The sequence below is a fragment of the Gigantopelta aegis genome, chromosome 6 (genome assembly GCF_016097555.1).
Source record: "Gigantopelta aegis isolate Gae_Host chromosome 6, Gae_host_genome, whole genome shotgun sequence".
In the NCBI taxonomy this organism is placed as follows: Eukaryota; Metazoa; Mollusca; class Gastropoda; order Neomphalida; family Peltospiridae; genus Gigantopelta; species Gigantopelta aegis.
In genome coordinates, this window is record NC_054704.1 from 34,546,532 (window position 1) to 34,572,959 (window position 26,428).

Consider the following 26,428-nt stretch of genomic DNA (forward strand, 5'->3'; position numbering starts at 1 on the left):
TTAGCAACAAATGATAGTTGATACGCCTGTTCGCAGAGACGGATCTAAGAGGGGGGCAGGGGCTCGGCCACCTTCAACATTTTGCGACAGTTATTATTTTATTATATATTAATTTTAATGTTTTATGACCCCCTCCAAGCCTCCCCCAAAGTTCCCTTGACATTCTGGCATGTCATTGGGGACCCCCTAGATGAATTTTTTGGATCCGCCACTGGTGCATCACACATCACTCACCGTCTTTGGTATACAGTAAGTTTGTTTTCACAATTAGAGTATACTGATTTGATCATCGGCTATTGAATGAATGAATGAATGAATGTTTAACGACATCCCAGCACGAAAAATACATCGGCTATTGAATGTCAAACAATCATACACAATAAGCACTGTGACTGTTAGTATTATCGCCGTAATAAGCATTGTTATTTCTTATTAAGGATGAAACATCTTCTATTTAGATGGGCGAGACGTAGCCCAGTGGTAAAGCACTCGCTTGATGCGCGGTCGGTTTGGGATCGATCCCCGTCAGTGGGCCCATTGGGCTATTTCTCGCTCCAGCCAGTGCACCACGACTGGTACATCAAAGGCCGTGGTATGTGCTATCCTGTCTATGGGATGGTGCATATAAAAGATCCCTTGCTGCTAATCGAAAAAAGTAGCCCATGAAGTGGCGACAGCTGGTTTCCTCCCTCAATATCTGTGTGGTCCTTAACCATATGTCCGACACCATATAACCGTGAATAAAATGTGTTGAGTGCGTCGTTAAATAAACCATTTCCTTCCTTCCTTCTATTTAGAAAGAAAGAAGAAAAACAGAAAGCAAAACAAATGACGAAGTAAACGCGCACACACAGACGCACACACAGACAAACGCACACACGTATGAACTCACGTGTGCGAAGACAAACAAGTGCGCATAGGATACCATTCATAAATCTGAATGACAAAACCGTATTCCAATATCAATATCGGCACAAGGACGTTATTAAAGCCTGTTATGCATTTGTATTCAGAGAGTATATTGACTTCGTAATTATTATTGCTACCTCTTGATATAACGTTAATGTATAATACAACTTCACCATTTGTTACATTATTGAAACCGTTTATTTTTCTTCTGCTACATCTAGAGGTGAAATCACTGTTATAAACGTAAGCACAGTATATCGTATCATTCATTGATTTACATACATATGTTGCACTTATATCCCAGGAAGGGTTTGAGTACGCTGCCTTGGACATATTCAGAGGTTATTGCTCAGTTAATGACAGAAAAGCGGGCGTATTAGCGTTACACATCCCTCCGGAGCTAGTACGAACCCAGTACCTGGCAGCCTTAAACACGGCGGTCGGCCATTGTGCCACCGATGCTAGTTATCTTGTAAAGCACAGAATTACTCGCAGAACTGCGAACGCATTGGTAATTCACAGTTCCACGCTGCCTGGTGGTGGCAACCAGTATGTGCTAGAAGTAGGAGGAGGATCGAGTCTGATCGTATATCCATACCGAGAATAAGACACGCCCCTCCGTTGTATCGTGGCTGTCGTTTAAGCGGGCTCGGAGGGGGAGTGTCTTCCACGCGCAACGTGCGATGCTGTGACATCCGGTGAGCAAGACACGTCTTTGGTTATGCGGAAAGAAGGATGATTTCGCGATAATAATATTTAACAGTTGGATCGTTATGTTCGAAATGCACTGAAGACATTTTAATGCAAACAGAAAAAAAAGTAAAAAAAAAGAGTAAAATACGTTTATTAACTAGATTATTGAATTATTTTGGTTATTCCGGTGAAAAAGGTTCGAAACCAGATGAATTCGTAATTTAAGCCTTTTTTTCTTCTTTTGGATTAATAACACAAGACAACGAAATTTTCACCAAGCAGATATTTCGTTTCGGATCGTGTTTTACGAAACGAATTTGCTTTATCCCGGGAAGGAAGTTGTAGGGAAGCCGTGCAAATGACTTCATTGCTTATTATTAGCTCTGCAGGTAAAGGAATAATATTGTATTTACAAGCAGTCACAGAACTTTGTTAAACAATATCACTTTTCGGATCCAGTTTCATGGAACAGATTTTCTTTTATTCGGAAAGAAATTCGTATGTGTTGTTTAAGGCAGAGAAGGTACAAAAAGTAATATTTTCTTTACATATTGTTACACAACTTAGCTAAAGAACATTTTAACATTTGGGATTATTAGTTTTTCGATCGAAGCCAAAGTGATTTTCTAAAATATTCTACTTAACGGTGATTTTCTAGAAGATCTTATTTTACGGTAAATTTCTGAAATATTTTACTGTACGGATATTTTTGTTTTGCAAGGTCTTACATTTCGGCGATTTTTCTGAAAGATCTTAAATTACAAGAACTACAAAAAACACCCACCCTCATCACAGCTATTATTACAACAACTACCACAACGACATGGAGTCTACACTATCTATGTTGAACACGACTGTGTTACACGACGTCAACGACACCATCACCTGCTACCTTCTTCCACCTCAGAATTACTGCACGACGCGAGAAAAATTCCTGGAAATTCTCAAGGAGTATACTTTCCCGACTCCGATGGAGTGGCTGTTCGCTTTATTGCATATCGCGGTGTTCGTGGTGGGCACTATAGGGAACCTGCTCGTATGTTTCGTCGTGTGGCGCAGTCGCCACATGCAGACGGTCACCAATCTGTTTATAGTGAACCTCGCCGTGGCGGATTTCCTGGTGTTCGTCACGTGTCAACCGCCTACAGTGTTACAGAATATAACGGAGACATGGTTCCTGGGACGCCTCTTCTGTAAGATCGCCATTTTCTTCCAGGTAATTTTTTTTTCATTTCAACTTATTTTCGTACTTATATCCAAGCACACACCTAAGCTATATGGGCTGTCTGTCCATGACAGTGGGTTAGTGAGAGAGAAGAGGGTGTATTGGCCTTACGCCTACCCACTGAGTCGTTAAAACTCGATCACGGTGGGAGCCGGTACCGGGCTGCGAACCCTGTACCTACCAGAATTATGTCCGATGGCTTAACCACGACACTACCGAGGCCGGTTCCTGGTAATTAATCAGATAATAGAGAATTTGTCAATGGGTAAAAGAGAAAAAAACGAGAGAAAAAACGTATTGAAATATGCACCAGGGATTTGTTATGATACACTTTCAAGAAGTTAAAGTTTGTTTTGTTAAACGACACAACTATTGGCAATCATTACCTATCACGTGGCTACTTGGGTTTCACTGTTAAAGTTAAAAGCGTCGTCGTCATATCTTTCCGACCTCCCATCCCCTGAATGCAGTTTGTTTAACAACACCACTGGAGCACATTGAGTTATTAATCATCCGCTATTGGATGTGAAACATTTGGTAATTTTTGACTTAATACTCCTACAGACAAAACCCGCTACATTTTTTCCATTGGTAGCAAGGGATCATACACCCACATACAGGATAGCGCATACCACAGTATTTGATTTGTATACCAGTGGTGATGTACTGGCTGGCTTTACAACTGTTTGGCTGTAAGTTTGGCGAGAAGTATACAGATTAACAGGTCGAGGTTGACAAATCAATGTTAAAAATGAAAGTATTAAGATATTGTGACATAACTAATGTTTTCTGTAATCAAATCAGTACCAATTGCAAAACGTATTTTATTATCTGGCATTATCCATTTAGGAACAATTGCGGTGAATTATTTATAATTACGTTCAGTTATCAGTGTATGTGATCTGCGTCTATCTGTACACGCTAATAGAAGTTGACACTGACCCAGCGTGGGATAAAACGCTCGCTTGATGCGCGTTCGGTCTAGGATCGATATCCGTCGGCGGGCCTATTGGGCTATTTCTCGCTGTATCCAGTGCACCACGACTGGTATATCAAAGGCCGTGGTATGTGCTCTCCTGTCTGTGGGATGGTGCATATAAAAGATCCCCTGCTACTAATATAAAAATGTAGCGAGTTTCATCTCTATGACTGTGTCAAAATGACCAAATGTTTGACATCCAATAGCCGATGATTAAAGGGACACGCCCTAGTTACGGCTAGTTGTTAACCATTACGGCGTTGTTTTTCGCTATTAAACCCATTTTTTCACAAATAAAATTGCACTTTACTTACATTTTATTATTTAGAATACACATTTCCATTCACCTGAAGTGCTTTTTGGTAATCCTAGTAATTCTGATGTTTGTAAAACCACGAAATGCATTTTTTGTATTTCTTAAAAATCCGCGTGCACTCGAGAAAAAAACCGTTAAGCAAGCGAGGTCCAATCTATTTTTAGAGGGAATCTTCCTGTGTAAACGTCACAGACGTTGGTATACCACGTGACCGTTATCATTTTGGTTCGGTTTGTTTTCTCGTGCACGGTTCGCGCAATCAACATCCGATTTGTTGTCGTTTGCTTGTTGTTCATTTGTGAGATTTTTCTTCACAGTTCGTGAACATTTTCAGTAACAGTAAAGTTCAGACAAGTAAGTATCTCAATACAAAAAGTTACAAAAACCAATAATTTTGCTAAGTCTTACGATATCTGGAGAGGGGATACAACCAGGACAGAACAGTTGGAACATGTCCAGGAGAAGTGAAAGGAACGCACCCCAAGTCTGTGCGCACTCTGTGAAATTTGTCGTGACGTAGGCATTGTTGTGCTTCGAGCGATATCTACCGGTGACATGAGAATACTAACTTTCAAAATTATTTCAAGCAATTGGGACATGGGGATTCCCATGGTATTTATCGATATAAAACCTGCTTTTTCACTCCATTTGATAAAAACGTGATCTAAGTGTGTTACAGGTTTGTAGATTAACCAAATTATAATTTATTTTCGCTGGATGGAACTAAGGCGTGCGGCTTTAATAAATCAATGTGGTCTACTGGTGTCGTTAAACAAACCAAATTTTAACAAACTTTTAACTGACCAAGTGTAACATTATGGCTGTCTGGAGAATGAGAGGTATCTGGATCAGGACTGACAATCATGCACGGCAAAGTATCCCCAAAGTATTGGTTGCTGTGATTGTTTACTGTGGTGTGTTTTCCAACTGTTATGTAATAATAATAATAACACAAAAAACAACAACAAACAACCTCGAGAAAGACTGCAATAAAACCAGAAATCAGGCTTGATATCTCGTCATGCAAGTATACATAGAATAATACAGGAGTGGCCGTTAAATACCATTTATCTCACGAGTTGTTTTTAAATGTATCTAACGAGCGAAAGTGAATTTGATACGTTGTTAAACAACGAGTTGTGAGATAAATGGTATCTAACGGACACGAATGTATTATTCTATTTCTTACATATCCTCAAAAGCCAGGTTTTAAGCAAATTTTAACATCTTTTTCGTCTAAAAGTGATTTACAGCCGTTGCACTTGTAGCTAACTTACTCGTCACAAACACATGATTGTCAGGTTAACTATACGCCAGTGTAATCTATTTCTACGGTGTTGTTTTTCATTGGCTGCATGGCACTGGTGACCTGGTCATCACCTAGGAGCAGCCAGTCGTATGTCTTGAAATTGTTAATACACATACGTGTGTCAAAAATAATGCATGGTGTTCTCACCAACGGGTGTGTAAGAAACTTCAGAAGACCTGGATCACTGCCAAGCAATGGACCGACAACAAACGAGGCATAAGTAAACAGTGCTCTTTCATGTTAGATGGCAGATAAGACAATGGTAATTAGAAAATAACATATTAGCGTAACGGTAGAACGTATTTGTCCTACAATGACTGCATTAGTATGCAGAAACTTGTCTCAAAGAAGGATAGAGTGACAGTCGATACAGTTAGCGATAAGTACTGATCATCTACAGGTCTATAGTGTGATATAAAATCATTATGGCTTCAAAACTATGCTCTATGACAAAAGAGATTACTTCAACGTATTTTCAATAGTCAATTCTCCTTTTATGTCGAACATTATACATTCAGTTCCAGCTTTTGATGTCTATATATCATATCTTCTGAGATACCTTAGGAATGCTCATTGTATATCGATTTCGAAGAAAGCCATAACTTTTTTGTTTCACAGAAAGTGTTATATTAGTTATGACTTTTAGTCTGGGGCTTTCAGAAAGTTTTATGGACGATGTTTAGAGGCAGTATCTAAATACCACGCTTCACTGACGGAAATAATCGACGATGCCATTTCATATGTTTTTGTAAAACTCTTGTACATATCTTTCATTGTTTTAGATGGAAGCAATGGACATGATAGCTAACATGGTTGTACCCATAACGGGTGTCATCATTGAGGAAGTGTTTTAGATGGAAGCAATGGACATGATAGCTAACATGGTGGTACCCATAACGGGTGTCATCATTAAGGAAGTGTTTGCTCGCCAACACTTGATATAATGACCGTTTTAATAGTGATTCATGAATTCGTGGATTGACAGCTTTCTCTGTCCCTGTCGCTCTCTCTCTCTCTCTCTCTCTCTCTCTCTCTCTCTCTCTCTCTCTCTCTCTCTCTCTCTCTCTCTCTCTCTCTCTCTCTCTCTCTCTCTCTCTCTCTCTCTCTCTCTCTCTCCGTTAAGCTCTGTCTGGCCTCTCCCTTCGTTAAACTCTACCTAGTACATGTTTGGATTTGTTAAACCATTCTCGAGGTGGCAGTCTTCACAACGATGGCGTAAGGGTGTAGTATGGGCCGGAATTACCACAAACAAGTATTCAATGTCAACAAGTTACACATGTTTACAAACTACATGATCTTCCCTGTCATTTCAGTCAAATAGTTGCCACTTCATAGCTGTCTGCCATGAAATAATCACAGTCAAACAGCAGACTACTTGCGCGGTCAAATTTCCGGATTTTGGACAACCAAATGGGAAGATAATTGTAATCTGAGGCCGTATCCGCCTGGGAAGAGGCATTCGGGGAGACAACCTTGCCGATGCTATTTCGAATCTGCCGTTGGTTAATAATGTATAATAGCATGCTAGTTATATAACTAGATACATGTACTATTACTTTAAAGGGACATTCCTCAGTTTGCTGTATTGTATGATGTTTCCGACTAAAAAACTATTTCTACGATTAAACGTACATATTAAATATATTTTCTTGTTTAGAATATCAGTGTCTGTATATTCAACGTGTTTCTGGTCGTCTTAATATGTGTAAGAACCCGAAACTGGATTTTGTCTTCATATAATTTCGTACGTACGAAAAAACATATTTTAGGAAATAAAATGAAATTTAACCTAGTACAAATATTAGAACGATCAGAAACACGTTTAATATACAGCCACTAATATTTTATGCAGAAAAATATATTTGGTATGTAATTACAATCGCTAAACATTTCCCTGTTGGTCAGTAACATCTTTAAAATTGCAGCAAACTCAGGAATGTCCCTTTAACGCTTGTGAAACATTTCAATCTACAGAGAGTAGCCCACGTCACGAGCAGAACACTCATCTCAGTACAGATATTTTGTCGAATCAGACCATTTACTGGTTTCCTCAAAGCATTTACTGGCATTTCAAAAATAGAGTAGGATTAGCCTCGTAAGCGTGACTTAATTAACTATGACATACCTTTGTTGGAACTTTGGATCAAAGTGTTTACAACTAGTGAGTCATTGGATGAAACAACTGCAAGACACACACATTATAACTAATGACTAACAACCCCGTGGCTTCGATGCGTCAGTATCTATTTTGAAGAGCCCCGGAATAAGCTAATAATTAGCGAACACAGGGCGAACATCTCTGGTCTACAGGCAATGTCACGGGGATCCTATAATACCCGTAACTGAATGAAACACGATTATCAAAATATCTCTCCTAACTGTATATCTATTAGATCTCTCTGTAATACCCTAGTGTGGCTCGTCTAGGTATGATCAGAGATACGATCTTATATAAAGTATACATTATTATAGCACGTTTAGTTCACTAGAAAACACAACAAAAACACAATACACTTTGGAATCTGTATTAACCTACGCTGACAAATGTACTGCCGCAGTAGTTAATTAACAACAACAAATAATAACAACCCAGAACTGATCACTTAATTAGTTAATCTTTAGGTGTCTAGTTTACACACTATGCTAATCACTTCACCGTAACACAACACCCACACGTGTGATAATTGAGAAACGCTTCCAGGAGAACTTAATTAATAAAGGAATTACAACTCTATTCCTAACTGGTTAATTTTTAATTAACCCTTACTACTCGTTCAGTAACGTGTGATAATTGAGAAACGCTGCCAGGGGAACTTAATTAATAAAGGAATTACAACTCTATTCCTAACTGGTTAATTTTTAATTAACCCTTAACTACTCATTCAGTAACCTTGTAACACAGAATTAATACTGGTACCTATCACAATAAAGACACTAACCTACAGTTTACCTAGGTCCTCTAGGATGACTGGTTAAGCTTTTTATAATTATTTAGGACAGTGAGCCTACAGATTACTGCGTCAGATGACCGGCAGCACCGTCTAAATAATATTGGTATAATACAGTATTAAAATATTTAAAGTCACATCAATCACATCAAGGTTATACACAGTGCAGAAAATATATAATTACCAGTCCGGACGGACAGCGATTCCCTGGAGCCTTCCTTATGTTTCTCCCCGATATCTCTAAAACCCTAGCTATTTATTTCAAAAATCCGAATATCGCCTGGGGTACAAGGCCGTACCTCACGTATCATCTGATATTTCCACCTCTCCCAGAGTCGGTATATTCCCTTAGATGACCAGACATTCTGTCGGCAGTCGCCAAAATCACGGTTGTAAAAACCGCACTCGCGAAGGTATTACGTAACTACTGGCCACCTGGGATTAAGTGCATATGGAAATGCACACGGCCCTCTAAAACAATTAATATCGCCACAGGCGAAACAAATTAAGAGCATGTACCGTCACACACCCCCACCTCAAAAAGGATATTTCCTCTACTCTAGGAATAGGGAAATATACTACATTAAAACAAAAAGTGCGTTAACCGACGCATACGGGCATTTATAACACATGTAATAATAAGGTGACTACCAGTAATCTCACTGAGTCTCTGAGTCCCTGGTATACAAATAAAATATATATAAACAAAACAGAAATCAAGAATGTCAACACATTATCATAACGTTCAACTTCGGGACAGGGCATCAGCGATTACATTGGATGTGCCCTTGATATGTTCAATGGTAATTGGGTATTCTTGCAGAAGAAGACTCCATCTCAAAACTCTCTGGTTGGTGGCTTTCGTTCTGTGAATGAAAGTAAGCGGATTATGATAAGTAAAGACCACCACTTGATGCATTGCCGATTTCACGTAGATCTGAAAATGCTTCAGAGCTTGTACCATGGCCAAAGCTTCCTTCTCTGTAGTGGAATAGTTCACCTGGTGTTTGTCAAACGTTTTGGAGAAGAAACTTACAGGATGGTCCAGTCCATTTTTGTCTTCCTGGAACAGCACAACTCCAGCTCCCATGTCACTGGCATCCACAGCTAGCTTGAAAGGCATTCGGTGGTCTGGTGCTGCCATCACGAGAGACGAGTAGCGCATCTGCTTGAGACGGTTGAATGACTTCTTGCATTCACCTGACCACTGGAACTTCGTTTCTTTCTTTTTCAGTGTCGCACGTTTTCCAGGTTTTCTCCAATAGGCATGCTGTCGAATCGGTGTAGCGTTGGGTTCCAAGCGCACATCCTGGCTTAAGGTGTTGGTAATCGTTGGAAGGTTCTGACAAATGGAAACATTGTCTTGTATCAGCGTAGTCAACTTTTCTCGCTGGTGGCTCAAGTCTGCTAGAATCTGGCCGTTGGCCAACTTGACCTCTGCAGTCTTGACGTCATCACAGAAAATTGAGTGACTCTCAATTTGGACAGGTAGTACTGGAACTATCGGCAGTCTGTCAAAATAACCTTTTAGCAAATTGATGTGACAATACCTACTTTTCCTAACCCTATCAAGAGTGTTTATCACATACCCTGTCTCATTAACCCGTTTGTGTACAACATAGGGCCCGAAATACCTGTTCTGTAATGAACCCTGTTTAATGGGAAGGTACAGCAACACTTTATCCCCTGGTTTAAATTCCCGACTCCTAGTCTTTCTATCAAACACTGATTTTATTTTGCTCTGAGCATGGCTCAGTTGCTTCCTAGCCTTCCTATTAAACACTGATTTTATTTTGCTCTGAGCATGGCTCAGTTGCTTCCTAGCCTTCCTATCTCTAACTCTCTTATTCATTAATACTCCCATGTCCATATCATAACCTGACATCTAATCCTCCATCTCACCCTCTGTTAACAATGCAGTGCAAGCTGCAAACAATTTTGGATGAGCCCCCTGCTCTAGAATTAACTCTTGTCTATTACAAGGTAAATCCCCTCTGTCAAACACAACTGGTTCAATTCCCCTCTGCGGGAGATCAACAGGTTCCACCACATTTAATTCGTCAGTTGACTTATCTACCAATTTACTGATAACCTCATCCACTCCAATTTCATGGCTCACACACGTATCAGACAAATCACAAATATCCTCTGGGTATCGTGTTACCCTACTGGCCATAGCCCTAGTCTTTACACACGCAGGATATCTAATCTCATCAACCTCACTCTCTCCTACTAGTAAAGCGCTGTCTTTAATTAACAATTGGTCACATTTCGGCTGACAACACTGACTAGTCAAATCATTACCCAACAAAACTCCTATGTTTTCAACAGGCAAGTCCTTTACAACACCCATAATGACTGGTCCCGTCACAAACTTCGAACACAAGAAAACGTTATGTAACCGGACAACCATTTTTTCTCCAGTAACTGAGGTTAAGGCCAAACTACGTCCTGTATCTGAATTCTCAATACCAGCTAAACACTCCGACGTGATCAGCGACTGACTACAGCCGGTATCTCGATAGATTGATATTGCCTTCGGACTCAATTCTTGTTTCACATCACAAACCATACTAGTGGACACATACGGGTTTACCTTCTCTGCCATGGGACTAACCATTAACTCTCTCACTAACGGAGCTGACCTCACTAAACCGACCACTTGCGCATTATCGCGTTTCCTTTTAAAACAGTCCCCGACAAGATGGTTATGCTTTTTACAGTAACTGCAATGTGGACGAAAAGTTCGTGCATTGGCTGATAATGCAGGCTTATCCTTACTTTGCCCACCAGGTGAATTCCTTGCCTGACTAGCTGACCAACTAGATGACTCTCCCCGATAGTTACTTTCCAGGGAAAAACCTGGCTGAAATTTCTTCTTTTCACCCTGTTGTAAAGAGCTACCCTGTACTGCCCGAGCTTTGTGTATTAACACATAAATATCTGCCACTATGCCTGCCTCCTCTATCTTTTTGACATCACGATCCTCTAAATGAATACGTAAGCTAACTGGTAATCCATTTTTAATGTCCTGTACGATCAACAACTCCCGTAACTCGGTATATGACTCTACCTGATTTATACGGCATTCGACCATCATACTTAAAGGTTTTGCCACTATTGGGTAATACCCATATGATATCAGATACAAGAATTATTAATCAGTAACGAGGGGTTCGTTTTGGGGCCACCGATACAATTAGTACATGTCTATGTAAATTATTTCATGTCACATGTAATTCTGCTGCAATGTTGCAAGTAAAAAAACAACAAAACAAAATAAAAAAATACCCCCCCCCAAAAAAAAAACAACAACAAAAAAACAAAAACAAAACAACAACAACAACAACAAACAAACAAACAAACAAACAACAAACAACAACACACACACAAAAAACAACTCCATATATACGCAACAAAGTTAATTCGGGGACAGTAAATATCTTTAACTAAGGCTTAAAATAGAGCTTCTTGTAAGGTGTCGACGTTGTGACATGCTTTTAGAATTAATGATTTAAACACCAATTTAGTTACAGTTTAACAGTTTAGTTACGAATGAATGTGTAACGAATACTATATGAACGCACATTTCGGTATTTTCCATAAACGCGCGGATTTATGAATGTATCATAGGACATGTTTTCCTGAAAGTATATTACACGTGCTACAGTAACATGACACCAAGAAGAATTATCAAAAGTCGACTGGACATTAATTAATTTTGTTCAGGATATAATTATGTTGCAAGTGATTCTTCCGTCTGGAAATAAGTTCTTTTTTTACGGCATCTAGGAATAACATACTGTGACGGAACATGCTCTTAATTTTGGTTTTCGTCTGTGGCGATATTAATTGTTTTAGAGGGCCGTGTGCAGTTCCAATATGCACTTAAGCCCAGTTGGGCACTTTGTTACGTAATACCTCCGCGCGACCGTGGTCGAGCTGTGCCTAATACACACCCAGCAAGGTGCGGAGGCCATGTGGCCAGTAGTTACGTAATACCTCCGCGAGTGCGGTTTTTACGACCGTGATTTTGGCGACTAGCCGTCAGCAAGTCTGGCCATCTAAGGAAAATTGTCGTCTTGGTCGCTGTGGAAATAACACTTGTAGGTATTCGGTGCCGCGATGTACCCCCAGGCGATACTGGGATTTTATAATAAATAGCTAGGGTTTTAGAGATATCGGGGAGAAACATATTGGAAGGCTTCCAGGGAACGCGTCCGTTTGGACTTGGTAAATATTATTTCTGCTCTGTTGTATAACCTTGATGTGATTGATGTGACTTTAAATATTTTAATACTGTATTATACCAATATTATTTAGACGGTGCTGCCGGTAATCTGAACCAGTAAACTGTAGGCTCACTGTTCTAAATATATATAAAGCTTAACCAGTCATCCTAGAGGACCTAGGTAAACTGTAGGTTATTGTCTTATTGTGATAGGTACCAGTATTAATTCTGTATTACAAGGTTACTGAATGAGTAGATACGGGTTAATTAAAAATTAACAAGTTAGGAATAGAGTTGTAATTCCTTTATTAATTAAGTTCCCCTGGAAGCGTTTCTCAATTATCACACTTGTGGGTCTTGTGTCACGGTGAAGTGATTAGAATATTGTAAACTAGACACCTAGTGATTAACTAATTAAGTGATCAGTTCTGGGTTGTTACTATTTGTTGTTGTTAATTAACTACCGCGGCAGTACATTTGTCAGCGTAGATTAATACAGATTCCAAAGTGTATTGTGTTTTTGTTGTGTTTTCTAGTGAACTCAACGTGCTATATTATATATACTTTATATAAGATCTTATCTCTGTTCATACCTAGAAACGAGCCACGCGGGTATATACTGCCCGATACAGAGAGATCTAATAGATATACAGTTAGGAGAGATATTTGGATGATCGTGTTTCATTCAGTTACGGGTATTATAGGATCCCCGTGACACATACACTTACTAAATTTGTGTTATACATGGGTACCGTCATCCATCTATCCATCCACCCATCCATCCATCCATCCAACGAATTATCCACCCATCCATCCATCAATTCATTCGTCCATATATCCATCCAACCAAATGTCATTCATCCATCCACCCACCACCCATCCATCGATCCATCCATGCATCCATGCATCCATCCATCCATCCACCCATGCATCCATCCATCCATCAATCAGTCCATCCAACCATTCGTCCATCCACCCGTCCGTCCATCCAAACATCCACCCGTCATACTATCCACCTATCCGTCCATCGACCAACCATCTATCCATCCATCCATCTATCTATCTATCCATCCATCTATCCATTCATCTATTTATCTATCCATCCATCCAAACATCGACCCATCACACCATCCAGCAATCCATCCGGCCATTCATCCATCCATCCATCCAACCATGTAGCCTGTCATCCATCCATCCATCCAACCAATCAATCGTCCATCTGTCCGTCCGTTCGTCCATCCATCGACCAACCATCGATCCATCCATCCATTCATCTATTTATCCATCCACCCATCCATCCAAACATCCACCCATCACACTATCCATTTATCAATTCATCAGTCCATCCATCCAACCAACCATCCGTCCGTCCATTGATCTATTTATCCATCCATCTAAACATCCACACATAACACTATCCATCCATCAATTCATCCGTCCATCCATACCATCCAGCCAAGTATCCATCCGTCCATCCATCCAATCACTCACCCATAACACACAATGAACCACATACCATCTAGCGTCGTGATACATTAAACTAACACTATGTATGGGGCTATTTTCCTAATCCAATTTTACAACTTTACAATCCAATCATCGCATCACAGCCACGATTAGAGCTACTGTCATCTGGTAGCTTTAAATTCAATTTAAAATATCATCTAGAAACACATAGACATACCTGCACGCACGCACGCACTCATACACATACATACGTACATATATAAATGCATGCATGCATCATACATACATGCATACATACATACACACATACATACAAACAAACATACATACATACATACATACATACATACATAAATGTACATACATACATACATACATACATACATACCTGCATACATACATATGGATGTCTGGATAGCTCAGAAAAGATCGTGGTTAGTCAGCAATTTGCGGGCGATTCGGTGCCATAAGTTCGTGTCCGAGCAACGGCATGGAACAATTTGTGAGGCCAGAAAGGATTTAATTATACCCTGCGCCAGTGCATTAATATCTATGTGTGTAACAGTCAACCTCGACATACATACAATATATAGATATTCATACATCAATACATACATCAATACATACATACATACATCTTAAGTGTCCCTCAAAAACAGTTCAAAAACATTTTTTTTTTTAAATCTATAAATCTTAGTGCTTTATGTTTTGTTTAAAATTATAACTTGTTTGCATTCGATAGGACTTTCTTCAACAAAATATTTCCTAAAATCGATATCTTATGACCGTTCATTGCGTGTTTCCTGAATTTGTTTTTGATAATCAACATTGATTTCTCTCGACAACTGCACAAAAACCGAATGCCTATTAAAGCAAATTGAGAAGAAAATAAATAATGAGAGACCATTTCTATAAAGCGATCATTATATTGATGATTACTTTAAACTGAGCTAAAAAATACTTTGATAAGACACAAATTAAAGTAAAACACTTCCTCAATCTCACTTTTTGAAATAATTATTACAAACATGTTTCCATTAAAACAAGGTGATGGCGTTCAAATGATGACGCCGCTCGCCGTGTATAATTAAATAATTCAGTACAAACGTTTAAAAATACAAACCTGCTATTTAGCTGATTGTAATGCATTTTATGGCACAGAGTTTGTAATTTTACAACATCCACGAAACAAAACGTCCAATGCAGGTTCCAACGGCATCTTCCGGTTTTATGAGACAGGTCAGTAATGCATACACCAATGGATACGATCCATATACACAAATAGCGACATTTGTGTAAGTCGTATGGAGCATATTTTTATATCATAATCACTAATATTTTCAATTTCTTTATTGACGTTGAGCTAAAAGCTCATCAGTATCAAATAATGATGTATACATACAGGTAAACAGTGGTGATGTACATAAATAGATATACCCGCTAATTACATTATACGAGCTGCGGAGAGTGTATAAAAAGAACTATTAAATACAGCTATTTCTCAAATTTGTAGCAAGATATAAATATTTACCTAAATTGCACATCTGCTTAATATTATGTCCAATAAGCAGCTGAATAAATTTAAAGACAGAAAGCTTTTTCCAATAATATGGCTTAATAAGTCAACTTCTTAAATTATTATATAATGGACAAAGCAATAGAAAATGATGTTCATCTTCAATTTCATCAGCACATTTAAAACATTTTCTTTCTGATTGATCAATATCGTGATATCTGCCAGTTTCGAGGGCTAGACTATGGGCTGATAGGCGGTATTTAGTAATATGTTTTCTAAAATGTACAGGAAGATATTTACTAAGGTAATATTGCAAACCATATACGTTGCCATCATTGAAATATCTGTAATAAAAAAAAACATTTTGGAGAGTCATTGATCTGACCTCTAATTACCTATCGTGCTTGATCTAGCAATCTTTACTTAATGACAGGTAAGTGTTTAGAATCATTAGAAATAGAAACTGATCAGTCAAGTAGGAAATTAAATTGGTATCATTAAGTTTACCAAAGCTTCGTAATATTTATAAATCATAACACAGTTAAAGATTAAAAAAAAAAAAAAAAAACGCCCACAGTTAAATAATTCTGTATAGATGTCGAACACTTTAGGTTTTGGGGGATAATTCATTAACCCAGAAATATATAACTCTTAATTTCTGATAAATTAATGTATGATGTATATGACACATGAGGTGTCTTATAAATAGGGAAAGAAAGAAAGAAATGTTTTATTTAACAACGCACTCAACACGTTTTATTTACGGTTATATGGCGTCAGACATATGGTTAAGGACCACACCGATATTGAGAGAGGAAACCTACTGTCGCCACTTCATGGGCTACGCTTTTCGATTAGCAGCAAGGGATCTTTTATATGCACCACCCGACAGACAGGGTAGTACATACCACGACCTTTGATATACCAGTCGTGGTGCACTGGTTAGAACGAGAAATAGCCCAATAGGCCCACCAACGGGGATCGATCCCACACCGACCGGGCATCGAGCGAGCGCCTTACCACTGGGCTACGTCCCGAACCTACAAATAGGGTGTCTTAGATATAAGTTTCTTATCAACGGGGTGGTTAACCAATGTGTGTGTTACAAATGATGCGTTTTAGGAGCAGGATGTCTAGTAAATGGGGACAAGCAACTTTGCCTGACGTTCTTTTGAAGCTGCTTTGTGCAGAGATAAGATTTTTGATCATAGAATATGGTTTTGTCATTCAGATATACAAATGTTTCTTAAAAATATTGTATGTTAGAAATGGATTCCTTACAAACTAGGATGTCTTATAATTGTATGTCACACGTGTGGTATCTTAGGAACTGGGTGTCTTACACACTGGTATCTCACAAATGGGATGTCCCACAAATGGGGTGACTTATACATGGTGTGTTATAAATGTGTGTACTATAAAGGGGTTGACTTATAAATGGGGTGACTTGCAAATGGGGTGTCTTACAATTGGGATGTCTTACAAATGGGGTAACTTGTAAATGGGGTATCTTACAATTGGGATGTCTCACAAATGTGATGTCTTACAAAGGGGTGTCTTATAAATGGGTGTCCTATAATGGGGGTGACTTACAAATAGGTGTCCTATAAAGGGGGTGACTTATAAATGGGGTGACTTACAAATGGGGCTGCTTATAAACGGGACTTCTTACAAATGGAGTGAGTTACAAATACGATGTCTTACAAATACGATGTCTTATAAATAAGATGTCTTACCAATGGATGTCTTACAAATGCGTGTCTTGCAAATGAATGTTTTATAAATGAGTGTCTTACAAATGGGTTGTCTACAATGGGCTGTTTAACTGCCACTCATGTAATATATTCCACGTCACCTTGACGACGAGCTGGAGACGAGATACAGAAAGGAACGATTCCACTAAATGAAAACCATTCAGGAGTCAAGAGCCGATTGCTACACACTCTACACGACCTATGAAGCAATGTTGATGAGATGATAGTGGGAAGATGCCACGAATAAAATCTAAATTTCATATTGAACTATCACTGGTAAAAGAAAATGACCTGGGCCACGTTCCATGAAGCGATCTTAGCGCTAAGATCACCTTAAAAAAAGTAAAGTTTGTTTTATTTAACGACGCCACTAGAGCACATTGATTTTTTATCTTATCATCGGCTATTGGACGTCAAACATATGGTCATTCTGACACTGTTTTTTAGAGGAAACCCGCTGTCGCCACATAGGATACTCTTTTACGACAGGCAGCAAAGGATCTTTTATTTGCGCTTCCGACAGGCAGGATAGCACAAACCATGGCCTTTGTTAAACCAGTTATGGATCACTGGTCGGTGCAAGTGGTTTGCACCTACCCATTGAGCCTCACTCAGGGTTTGGAGTCGGTATCTGGATTAAAAAGCCCATGCCTCGACTGCGATCCGAACCCAGTACCTACCAGCCTGTAGACTGATTGCCTAACCACTACGCCACCGAGGCCGGTAAGATCACCTTAAGTGCATAACTAACTTATACACTTCACAGACCGGCCTCGGTGGCGTCGTGGCAGGCCATCGGTCTACAGGCTGGTAGGTACTGGGTTCGGATCCCAGTCGAGGCATGGGATTTTTAATCCAGATACCGACTCCAAACCCTGAGTGAGTGCTACGCAAGGCTCAATGGGTAGGTGTAAACCACTTGCACCGACCAGTGATCCATAACTGGTTCAACAAAGGCCATGGTTTGTGCTATCCTGCCTGTGGGAAGCGCAAATAAAAGATCCCTTGCTGCCTGTCGTAAAAAGAGTAGCCTATGTGTCGACAGCGGGTTTCCTCTAAAAACAGTGTCAGAATGACCATATGTTTGACGTCCAATAGCCGATGATAAGATAAAAAATCAATGTGCTCTAGCGGCGTCGTTAAATAAAACAAACTTTACTTTATACACTTCAGGTGATCTTTGCGCTAAGATGACTTCGTGGAACGGTGCCCTGTAGTATGGTTTAAAAATATCTGTATAATGGTCAGTAATATCAACGTAATAGTTAATGCATATTGGGAATAAAAAGAGTGGGAGAATTATATACATTTGTAAAATCGTTCCGTTCTGAACTTTATTACATACGTATTCAATCTTACCATAGTGATAAAGATATTATAAAATCGTGTGATAAATTTATTTGGTATCGCAAAATCATTATCTAAATCATTTAAATGTCACGTGCCATTCCGTTGCATAGAGGAAGATTAATTCAACCATTTAAGTTGATTTGCGTGCATACTTGTATCTAGTTAGGAAGGAAGGAAATATTTTATTTAACGACGCACTCAACACATTTTATATACGGTTATATGACGTCGGACATATGGTTAACAACCACACAGGTTTTGAAAGAGGAAACCCGATGTCGCCACTTCATGGGCTACTCTTTTTTATTCGCAGCAAGGGATCTTTTATATGTACCATCCCATAAACAGGATAGCACATACCACGGCCTTTGGTGTAGTAGTCGTGGTGCACTGGCTGGAGCGAGAAATAGCCCAATGAGCCCAATGTCCGTTGCATAGAGGAAGATTAATTCAACCATTTAAGTTGATTTGCGTACATACTTATATCTAGTTAGAGTCGTAGACCCGTGTTTGAACCTGTGACACTAAACACTGAGTTTGGGTATTCTGAAACACACCTGTATAAAGTTTTAATATAGCAAAACAACAAGAGTATGATGCTAAAAGGTAGATAAGAGCTCGTCTCCGTAACCGTTACTTCTCATAGGTGCGTGCATTGTTAGAAACACCAGGATGACCACTGACACTTCGGATGTACGGAAATGAATATTCTAAAAAGTAATGTCTGATTTCAATTACTGTAGTGTTTTAAACCTCTAGGGTCTATAACTTTAACGTTCAAACACGCTGCAGGTAAGTAGGCTGTTTGAGCTTGACGAATGATCAGCTGTTAGCAACGTGAATGAAGTCGGTGTAGTAGCCTTACATCTCTCCATGTGTGTGTGTGTGTGTGTGTGTGTGTGTGCGTGCGTGCGTGCGTGTGTTGTGTGCGTGCGGGTATGTGTGTGGAAACCCGTGCAGTGATGTGACCCAGTACCTACCAGCCTTAAAGGTTATGACTTAGCCACCACAGCAGCGAGGCTTGTAACGAAGATTAAATTCAATGTGAGATTTCTTTATACGGACATATCTGTGAGCCGATACATTATCTTTTTATTTACCAGTTTTATGAGAACATATTAACTATATCTCCAGTGGGAATTGAATTGGTGTGTAGCAACCATGGACATACCCCGCCCCCCTCCCCCGTCATTACGAACATGTCAGCGTTGCTTAGGATATGCACACGCAATTCGCATTGCGTCCAGGGGAGCAGTAAAGCATGGAAGCACATTTTAGGATTTACGACGCTTATGTCTTTAATCAAGAAGTCATTAGGTGATTGCGAATCTCTCTCTCAGGGCAAGTTATGTGGCACTTTGAAGTATTGCTTCTGCGGGTTCTACAAAGCGAAACACGAAAACGGTTCTGTACGTGGATAATGGAAAGATATCCTGGGACATTTCTCCGACAGGCAACGTCGAGTGTGCTAGGTCCTCATTCAATTAGGCCAAGTGAAAAATATAAAATGTAGTTTCATGTTTCGTTTTTTTCCGTAACCTATAGCTACAAGAAGCAGATGCAGGGGAAAAGGTAATATGGACCAATTCCCTAGTAGGGCTCTTCAATGAAAATTGTAAACAAATTGTTTTGGTGGTTTTTGGCACAGGTCCCCCTGGTCGCCTCCCTTGGATCTGCCCTTGTGATATTTAAAGAACTGTCTTTAAAGTATGCCGGGGTCCAGTGGTAGCCCAGTGATAAAGTGCTCGCTTGATGCGCGGTTGGTTTGGGATCGATCCCCGTTGGTGGGCTCATTGGGCTATTTCTCGTTCCAGCCAATGCACCACGACTGGTATATATGTGCTATCCTTTCTGAGGGATGGTGCATATAAAAAAATCCTTTGTTACTAATGAAAAATGTAGCGGGTTTCCTCTCTAAGACTAGATGTCAAAATTACCAACTGTTTGACATTCAATAGCCGATGATTAATAAATCAATACTCTAGTGGTGTCGTTAAACAAAACAAAGTCTTTAAAGTGTGCTATTAATACGCTACGCTAGACGCGTCCATTTCGTCCGTTTGTCCATCCGTCCTGTATGTCTCGCTGAGTATGCAGGCGCGGATGCAAAGGGGTGGGGGTGTTGAAGGTTTTGGGTTGCGCACTCCTCCCCAGTCCTCGAAATGTCCGAAAGTAGCTCCAATAACGATAGGAAATCATGTTTGTCACAGAAATAATAAAATTATTTTCCCCACTACCTATTTCGGAACTTGTTAGGTTGGACACCTTTTTGTATTCCTGACACATTAATGGACGAGTCTAAGCGGCAGATAAGCTTCCTCCGGTATCAAAAAGGAAAGGAATATCTGTTTAATGACTCCTGGACACATCGTAAACTACGGCTATTTGGTGCGTAACATATATTTACTTCAGAATGTGGTCGATACAGAGAAAACGAGGCACATCGCTGCCACCATATAAGCTGCTCTTGCTGGTAAAACAGTAAATTATTCTTACATTCACTTTCCTAAAGACAAGACAACACATACCACGACTTTTGATATACAAGTCATGGGCTCTGGTTTGGACGAGAAAACAGAATCCACTGTTAAAAAAGTTAAAGTTTGTTTTGTTTAACGACACCACTAGATCACATTGATTTATTAGTCATTGGCTATTGGATGTCAAACGTTTGGTAATGTTTTTAACGTATATGATGTCTTAATGTCAAATAATACTTTGATAGCTGACCTAGTGCGCAACTGAAATTAAAATTTGTTATTAGGTAAACGAAAAAGCGTTGACCGAACACGCACTAACATTTAAAATGAACTGTGTTAAAGTCATACTGAATTGACTGAAAAATGACGATTAGGTTTGAACAGAAGCTGAACTGGGCGAGTCAACTACTCGCCGATAAGAGTCGGAGGTGAAGTATTAATCCAGCATTAAAAGTGAAAACCCGGTATATTTTTTCCATTGGTAGAAAGGGATCTTTTATATGCACCAGAATAGCCCATACTATGACTTTTAGTAAACCAGTCGTAGTGGAGTGGCTAGTACGAGAAATAGCCCAATGGGCCCACCGACGGGGATCGATCATAACCTTACCGCGCAGCAGGCGAGCACTTGACCACTTAGGTCGATCGATGCATAGACCCATCGCACCTTTCAAGTGCGCATTACTACTGATGCAAGTTCTGGAGAGCTAACGATCGCAGTCACTCGTAACTATTTGGGTTTTTTTTTTACATTTCACGCTACCTGAATGTAACACGACCAGCCAATTTGTTCGCAAGCGCCATAAAGCTTCATCCACCCCCACCCAACTCATTCTGCAGCGGATCTTTAAACGCACGGACGGGGAACACGTTGCCATATTTAATTAACCCCTATTGCGTTGTGTGCCATAACTCTGCTATGCTGACAAGTTGAACTGGTGTGTGTGTATATGTTTGTCTGCTGCAGTTGCCGCTTTATATTATCTGGTTCTGCGCCGCTTGCCATGCGGCATGGACATGGCTACAGCTCTCCTAAATAAAACAGTATGCTCGTAAAATCGAGGCATCAAACTGAATTACCAGTCAAAATTACTTGCAAACGTTAAAGCGAAAACTGGCTGGCTGAACGTAAATGGTATGTTTGTAAACGTAAGGCTTATATCTGGGGTAAGACCAGTCAGCCGTTTGTCGCTAAACATATCAGAACATTATATAATAATAATAATAATAATAATAATAAGACGAGTTGTTTCCCTTTATCAAGACCAGACGTAACGTCTTGTTCACACTGTAGAGGTCACCATGAGTAATGATAAACACATGCAAGTGCTTTTCAATACAATCACACAAATTCAAGCACTTATCAAATCGGTACGAACCTCGAGGGATTTCAAATTCCATGCAATTTAACGGAACTACTAATTACACTAGGGACGTTGTTGTTTTTTTAAATTTAATTTAATTTTGATTTCATTTCAACTTATTTTCGTGCTTATATCTAATTAAATGTGTGTGCCCAGGACAGCATGCTTGAACCTTAATTGGATATAAGCACGAAAATAAATTGAAATAAATAAAGAAAGCTTGAAATTGTTTAGCGTAAAACGGCTGGCTGAACGTAGACGCGAGGCATTATCAAAGGTAATTTCATCTAGCCGGTTGTCGCTCACGCTGGTCTGTTACGCTACACATTAAAACCGAATTTCCACTTCGGGAATGGGTCAAAACAGTTTGCATTTTTTTTTTAGAGAAACAACATTTTGACTAAAAGTAGGTTTGGACGGCGAGAGATAGCGGACGCTCGCTGAACTAGTTTGTTTTGCTTTGGAGTGTGAGTGTGTGTGTGTGTGTGTGTGTGTGTGTGTGTGTGTGTTTTTTCTTTTGTTCTCTTTCTTTTGTTTTTCTGGGGTTATTTTGTTTGTTTGTTGTTGTTGTTTGTTGGGTTTTTAAAAAATCTGTTTTGTTTTGTTTGTTTGTTTGTTGTTTTTAACCTAACGTTATATAAATGTGATATGACAGACGATGATGGTACCAGTCAACCAGATCGTGAACGTTCGGCCTCCTGAACACGCTAATGTGTCTACATCGGCCACACATAACACTGTTACAGGGAGATGAGCACCACAGTGAGGGAGCGACTGGCACTAACAAATAATTCCTGTCGTGGGCAGATAGCCCAGATAGCTGGCGTGTGTGCCGGGACAGCCCAGATAGCTGACGTGTGTGCCAGGACAGCATGTTTGAACATTCATTAAATAAGAGAAGGAAAGAGGCTTGTGTGAAAGAAGAAACTAAACATCGCGGATTGTCGATTATTAGACATGGGCATGCACTTTCGCTTTCGCTTTCATTTTTATTTTCACTCCACGTAAACAATGGGGTGCCGGGTATGTCATTTTTCATCAGTGTCACATTCTAACCGCTAGGAACCGACCTCGGTGGCGTCGTGGTTAGGCCATCGGTCTACAGGCTGGTAGGTACTGGGTTCGGATCCCAGTCGAGGCATGGGATTTTTAATCCAGATACCGACTCCAAACCCTAGTGAGTGCTCCGCAAGGCTCATTGGGTAGGTGTAAACCACTTGCACCGACCAGTGATCCATAACTGGTTCAACAAAGGCCATGGTTTCTGCTATCCTGCCTGTGGGAAGCGCAAGTAAAAGATCCCTTGCTGCTAATTGGAAAGAGTAGCCCATGTAGTGGCGACAGCAGGTTTCCTCTCAAGATCCGTGTGGTCCTTAACCATATGTCTGACGCCATATAACCGTAAATAAAATGTGTTGAATGCGTCGTTGGAATGTTGCCATTGGTAAACAGGTTTATGTAATGCGGGGTGCAACGAATCGGGATGGGGGGGGGGGGGGGGGTCGGAAGCACTTTGTGGATACTGTACTAGTATATTTTTATTAGGAGCTCGCAGTAAAAATCTAGAACATTTTCGCTGGCGGATCCAGGGTGGATTTGAGCAGAGGTCACCGTCGTAACAAGGATATGAAACCGGCGGATGGGGGAGAAAGGTGGGACGCTTGGTTGTAATTGTGAAATGAAAAAGAAAAATCTGTTACCACAACAAACAGTGGCGGATGGAGGAATTTTTTTTTAATGGAAGGAGTCCAGTGCTTAAATGTATTCAAAAGTACACCAATATGTATTATCTATAGCATAGGGCAATATTCCACAGAAATATTAAACGACCAAATACATGTTCTCCGCTAAACATCAATAAACACATAATATTCATCAGCTAAAAACTGGATTTTTAATGTCACTTTGAATTTTAGGTGGGTGGGGAGAGGGTGTATTAACGTAATAATGTTGATGTTGAGGCATGACCACTACGCACACTGGCACTTTGTTTTAAAAATTTTACCATCTTTTATATTTGCATGTCACCCCGTAACACGACCCATAGACAGTACTAATGGACGCATCCCTCCCAAATTGAGTGGCCACCAATATAAAATCCTGGCTCTGCCACATACAACGATTCCCTACCTCCGATTTCAACGGTCCTGATAAACAATCAAACAATAAAACACTTACCTCAATGTCTCAATGGCGACATGTTCACTCAACGCTAGGCTGGCAGCAAAAATACTTCAACAGAACATCACAGTAGTTAGCGGTCGTTGTTATGTAGTATTAGATCCATGCACAGTTTAAATTTAAATACACATTTGAAATTAATATGATTATAAATGCCAAACAACGATTCTGTATGCACATTTCTGAACACGAATGTGCGTTGTATCGCTTTGACATCAATAATCGTATTAAGAAGGTAAAAACATTGTTGACGTCACGTCAAAGGATTGTTGACGTAACTTATAACGTAACGTTTTCGGCAATTTTCTTAACTTAATGAAAAATGTCGAAGTCCAATTCAGTGTATTTGATATGACAGGTATACGTCGAATAAGAACAACCAGAATTGATTTCATATTATGTAAATACAAATTTAGAGTTATACGTTGCGCACGGTATTGCGTCAAATTTTTAAAGCCTCGTTACTGGAATGTTGTTTAGACAATTTGCAAAATATTGATTTCTCGAAATTACACGATTGTTGTTATTTCTATTCATGACACTGGTGATTGTCACTGTCACGAATTATTTGATTGAATCATACTGGAATTATTTGATTGAATCATACTGGAATTATTTGACCGGATGCATTCATTGTACATTGAGGGTCGAGACGTAGCCCAGTGGTAAAGCGCTCGCTTGATGCGCGGTCGGTTTGGGATCGATCCCCGTCGGTGGGCCCATTGGGCTATTTCTCGCTCCAGCCAGTGCACCACGACTGGTACATCAAAGGCCGTGGTATATGCTATCCTGTTTATGGGATGGTGCATATAAAAGATCCCTTGCTGCTAATCGAAAAGAGTAGCCCATGAAGTGGCGACAGCAGGTTTCCTCCCTCAATATCTGTGTGGTCCATATGTCCGCCATATAACCGTTAATAAAATTTGTTGAGTGCGTCGTTAAATAAAACATTTCCTTCCATTGCACATTGATGCCATCCATAAAGTATGTTCGTTAAAAATCTGTGATATTCATTCGGTCCTGACCTCTTCGTTTCCTCGCCATCCAGAGACCACCCAATGTACGTGGAAATATATTTTACCTAATGAAACTAAATATATGTTTTTAACCACACACGTTAACATTTTATTTGATATGGGACGGGATTTAGCTTAGTCGGTTGAGTGCTCGCTTGAGATGCTGGTGTCGCTGGATCTAACCACGTCGGTGGATCCATTCAGCTGATTGTTTTTTTTCTCGTTACAACCAGTGCACTACAACTGGACAAAGGCCTTGGTTTGTGCTTTCCTGTATGTGGGAAAGTGCATATAAACGATCCCTTGCTGCATTAGGAAAAATGTAGCGGGTTTCCTCTGATGACTACGAGTCAGAATTACCAAATGTTTGACATCCAATAGCCGATGATTAATTGATCAATGTGCTCCAGTGGTGTCGTTAAACAAAACAAACTTTAAACTTATTTTATTTGATATTGTACAACCTTCTTGCCTACATCGGCGAGTGTCTATAATATAAAAGAACAAAACTTTATTTTAACATAATTCTTAATTTAGGTGTTCGTTTAATTTGTTGAGTGGAGACTAAGGTACTTAATTTATTTGATGTGGTATATATATATATATATATATATATATATATATATATATATATATATATATATATATATATATATATATATATATATATTATATATATATAGCCATTGT

General features: G+C 39.6%; 1 protein-coding gene across 1 annotated transcript in view; it reads left to right on the forward strand.

Moving 5' to 3' along the window:
• The first annotated feature begins 2,133 nt into the window (after window positions 1-2,133).
• The window catches only part of LOC121374501 (orexin receptor type 2-like), an 89,890-nt gene continuing 65,595 nt past the window's right edge, over window positions 2,134-26,428 (forward strand). The window contains exon 1 of the mRNA XM_041501602.1: window positions 2,134-2,818. Coding sequence (XP_041357536.1) covers window positions 2,426-2,818 — 393 coding nt within the window. The 5' untranslated portion in view covers window positions 2,134-2,425. The remainder of the gene's footprint in view (window positions 2,819-26,428) is intronic.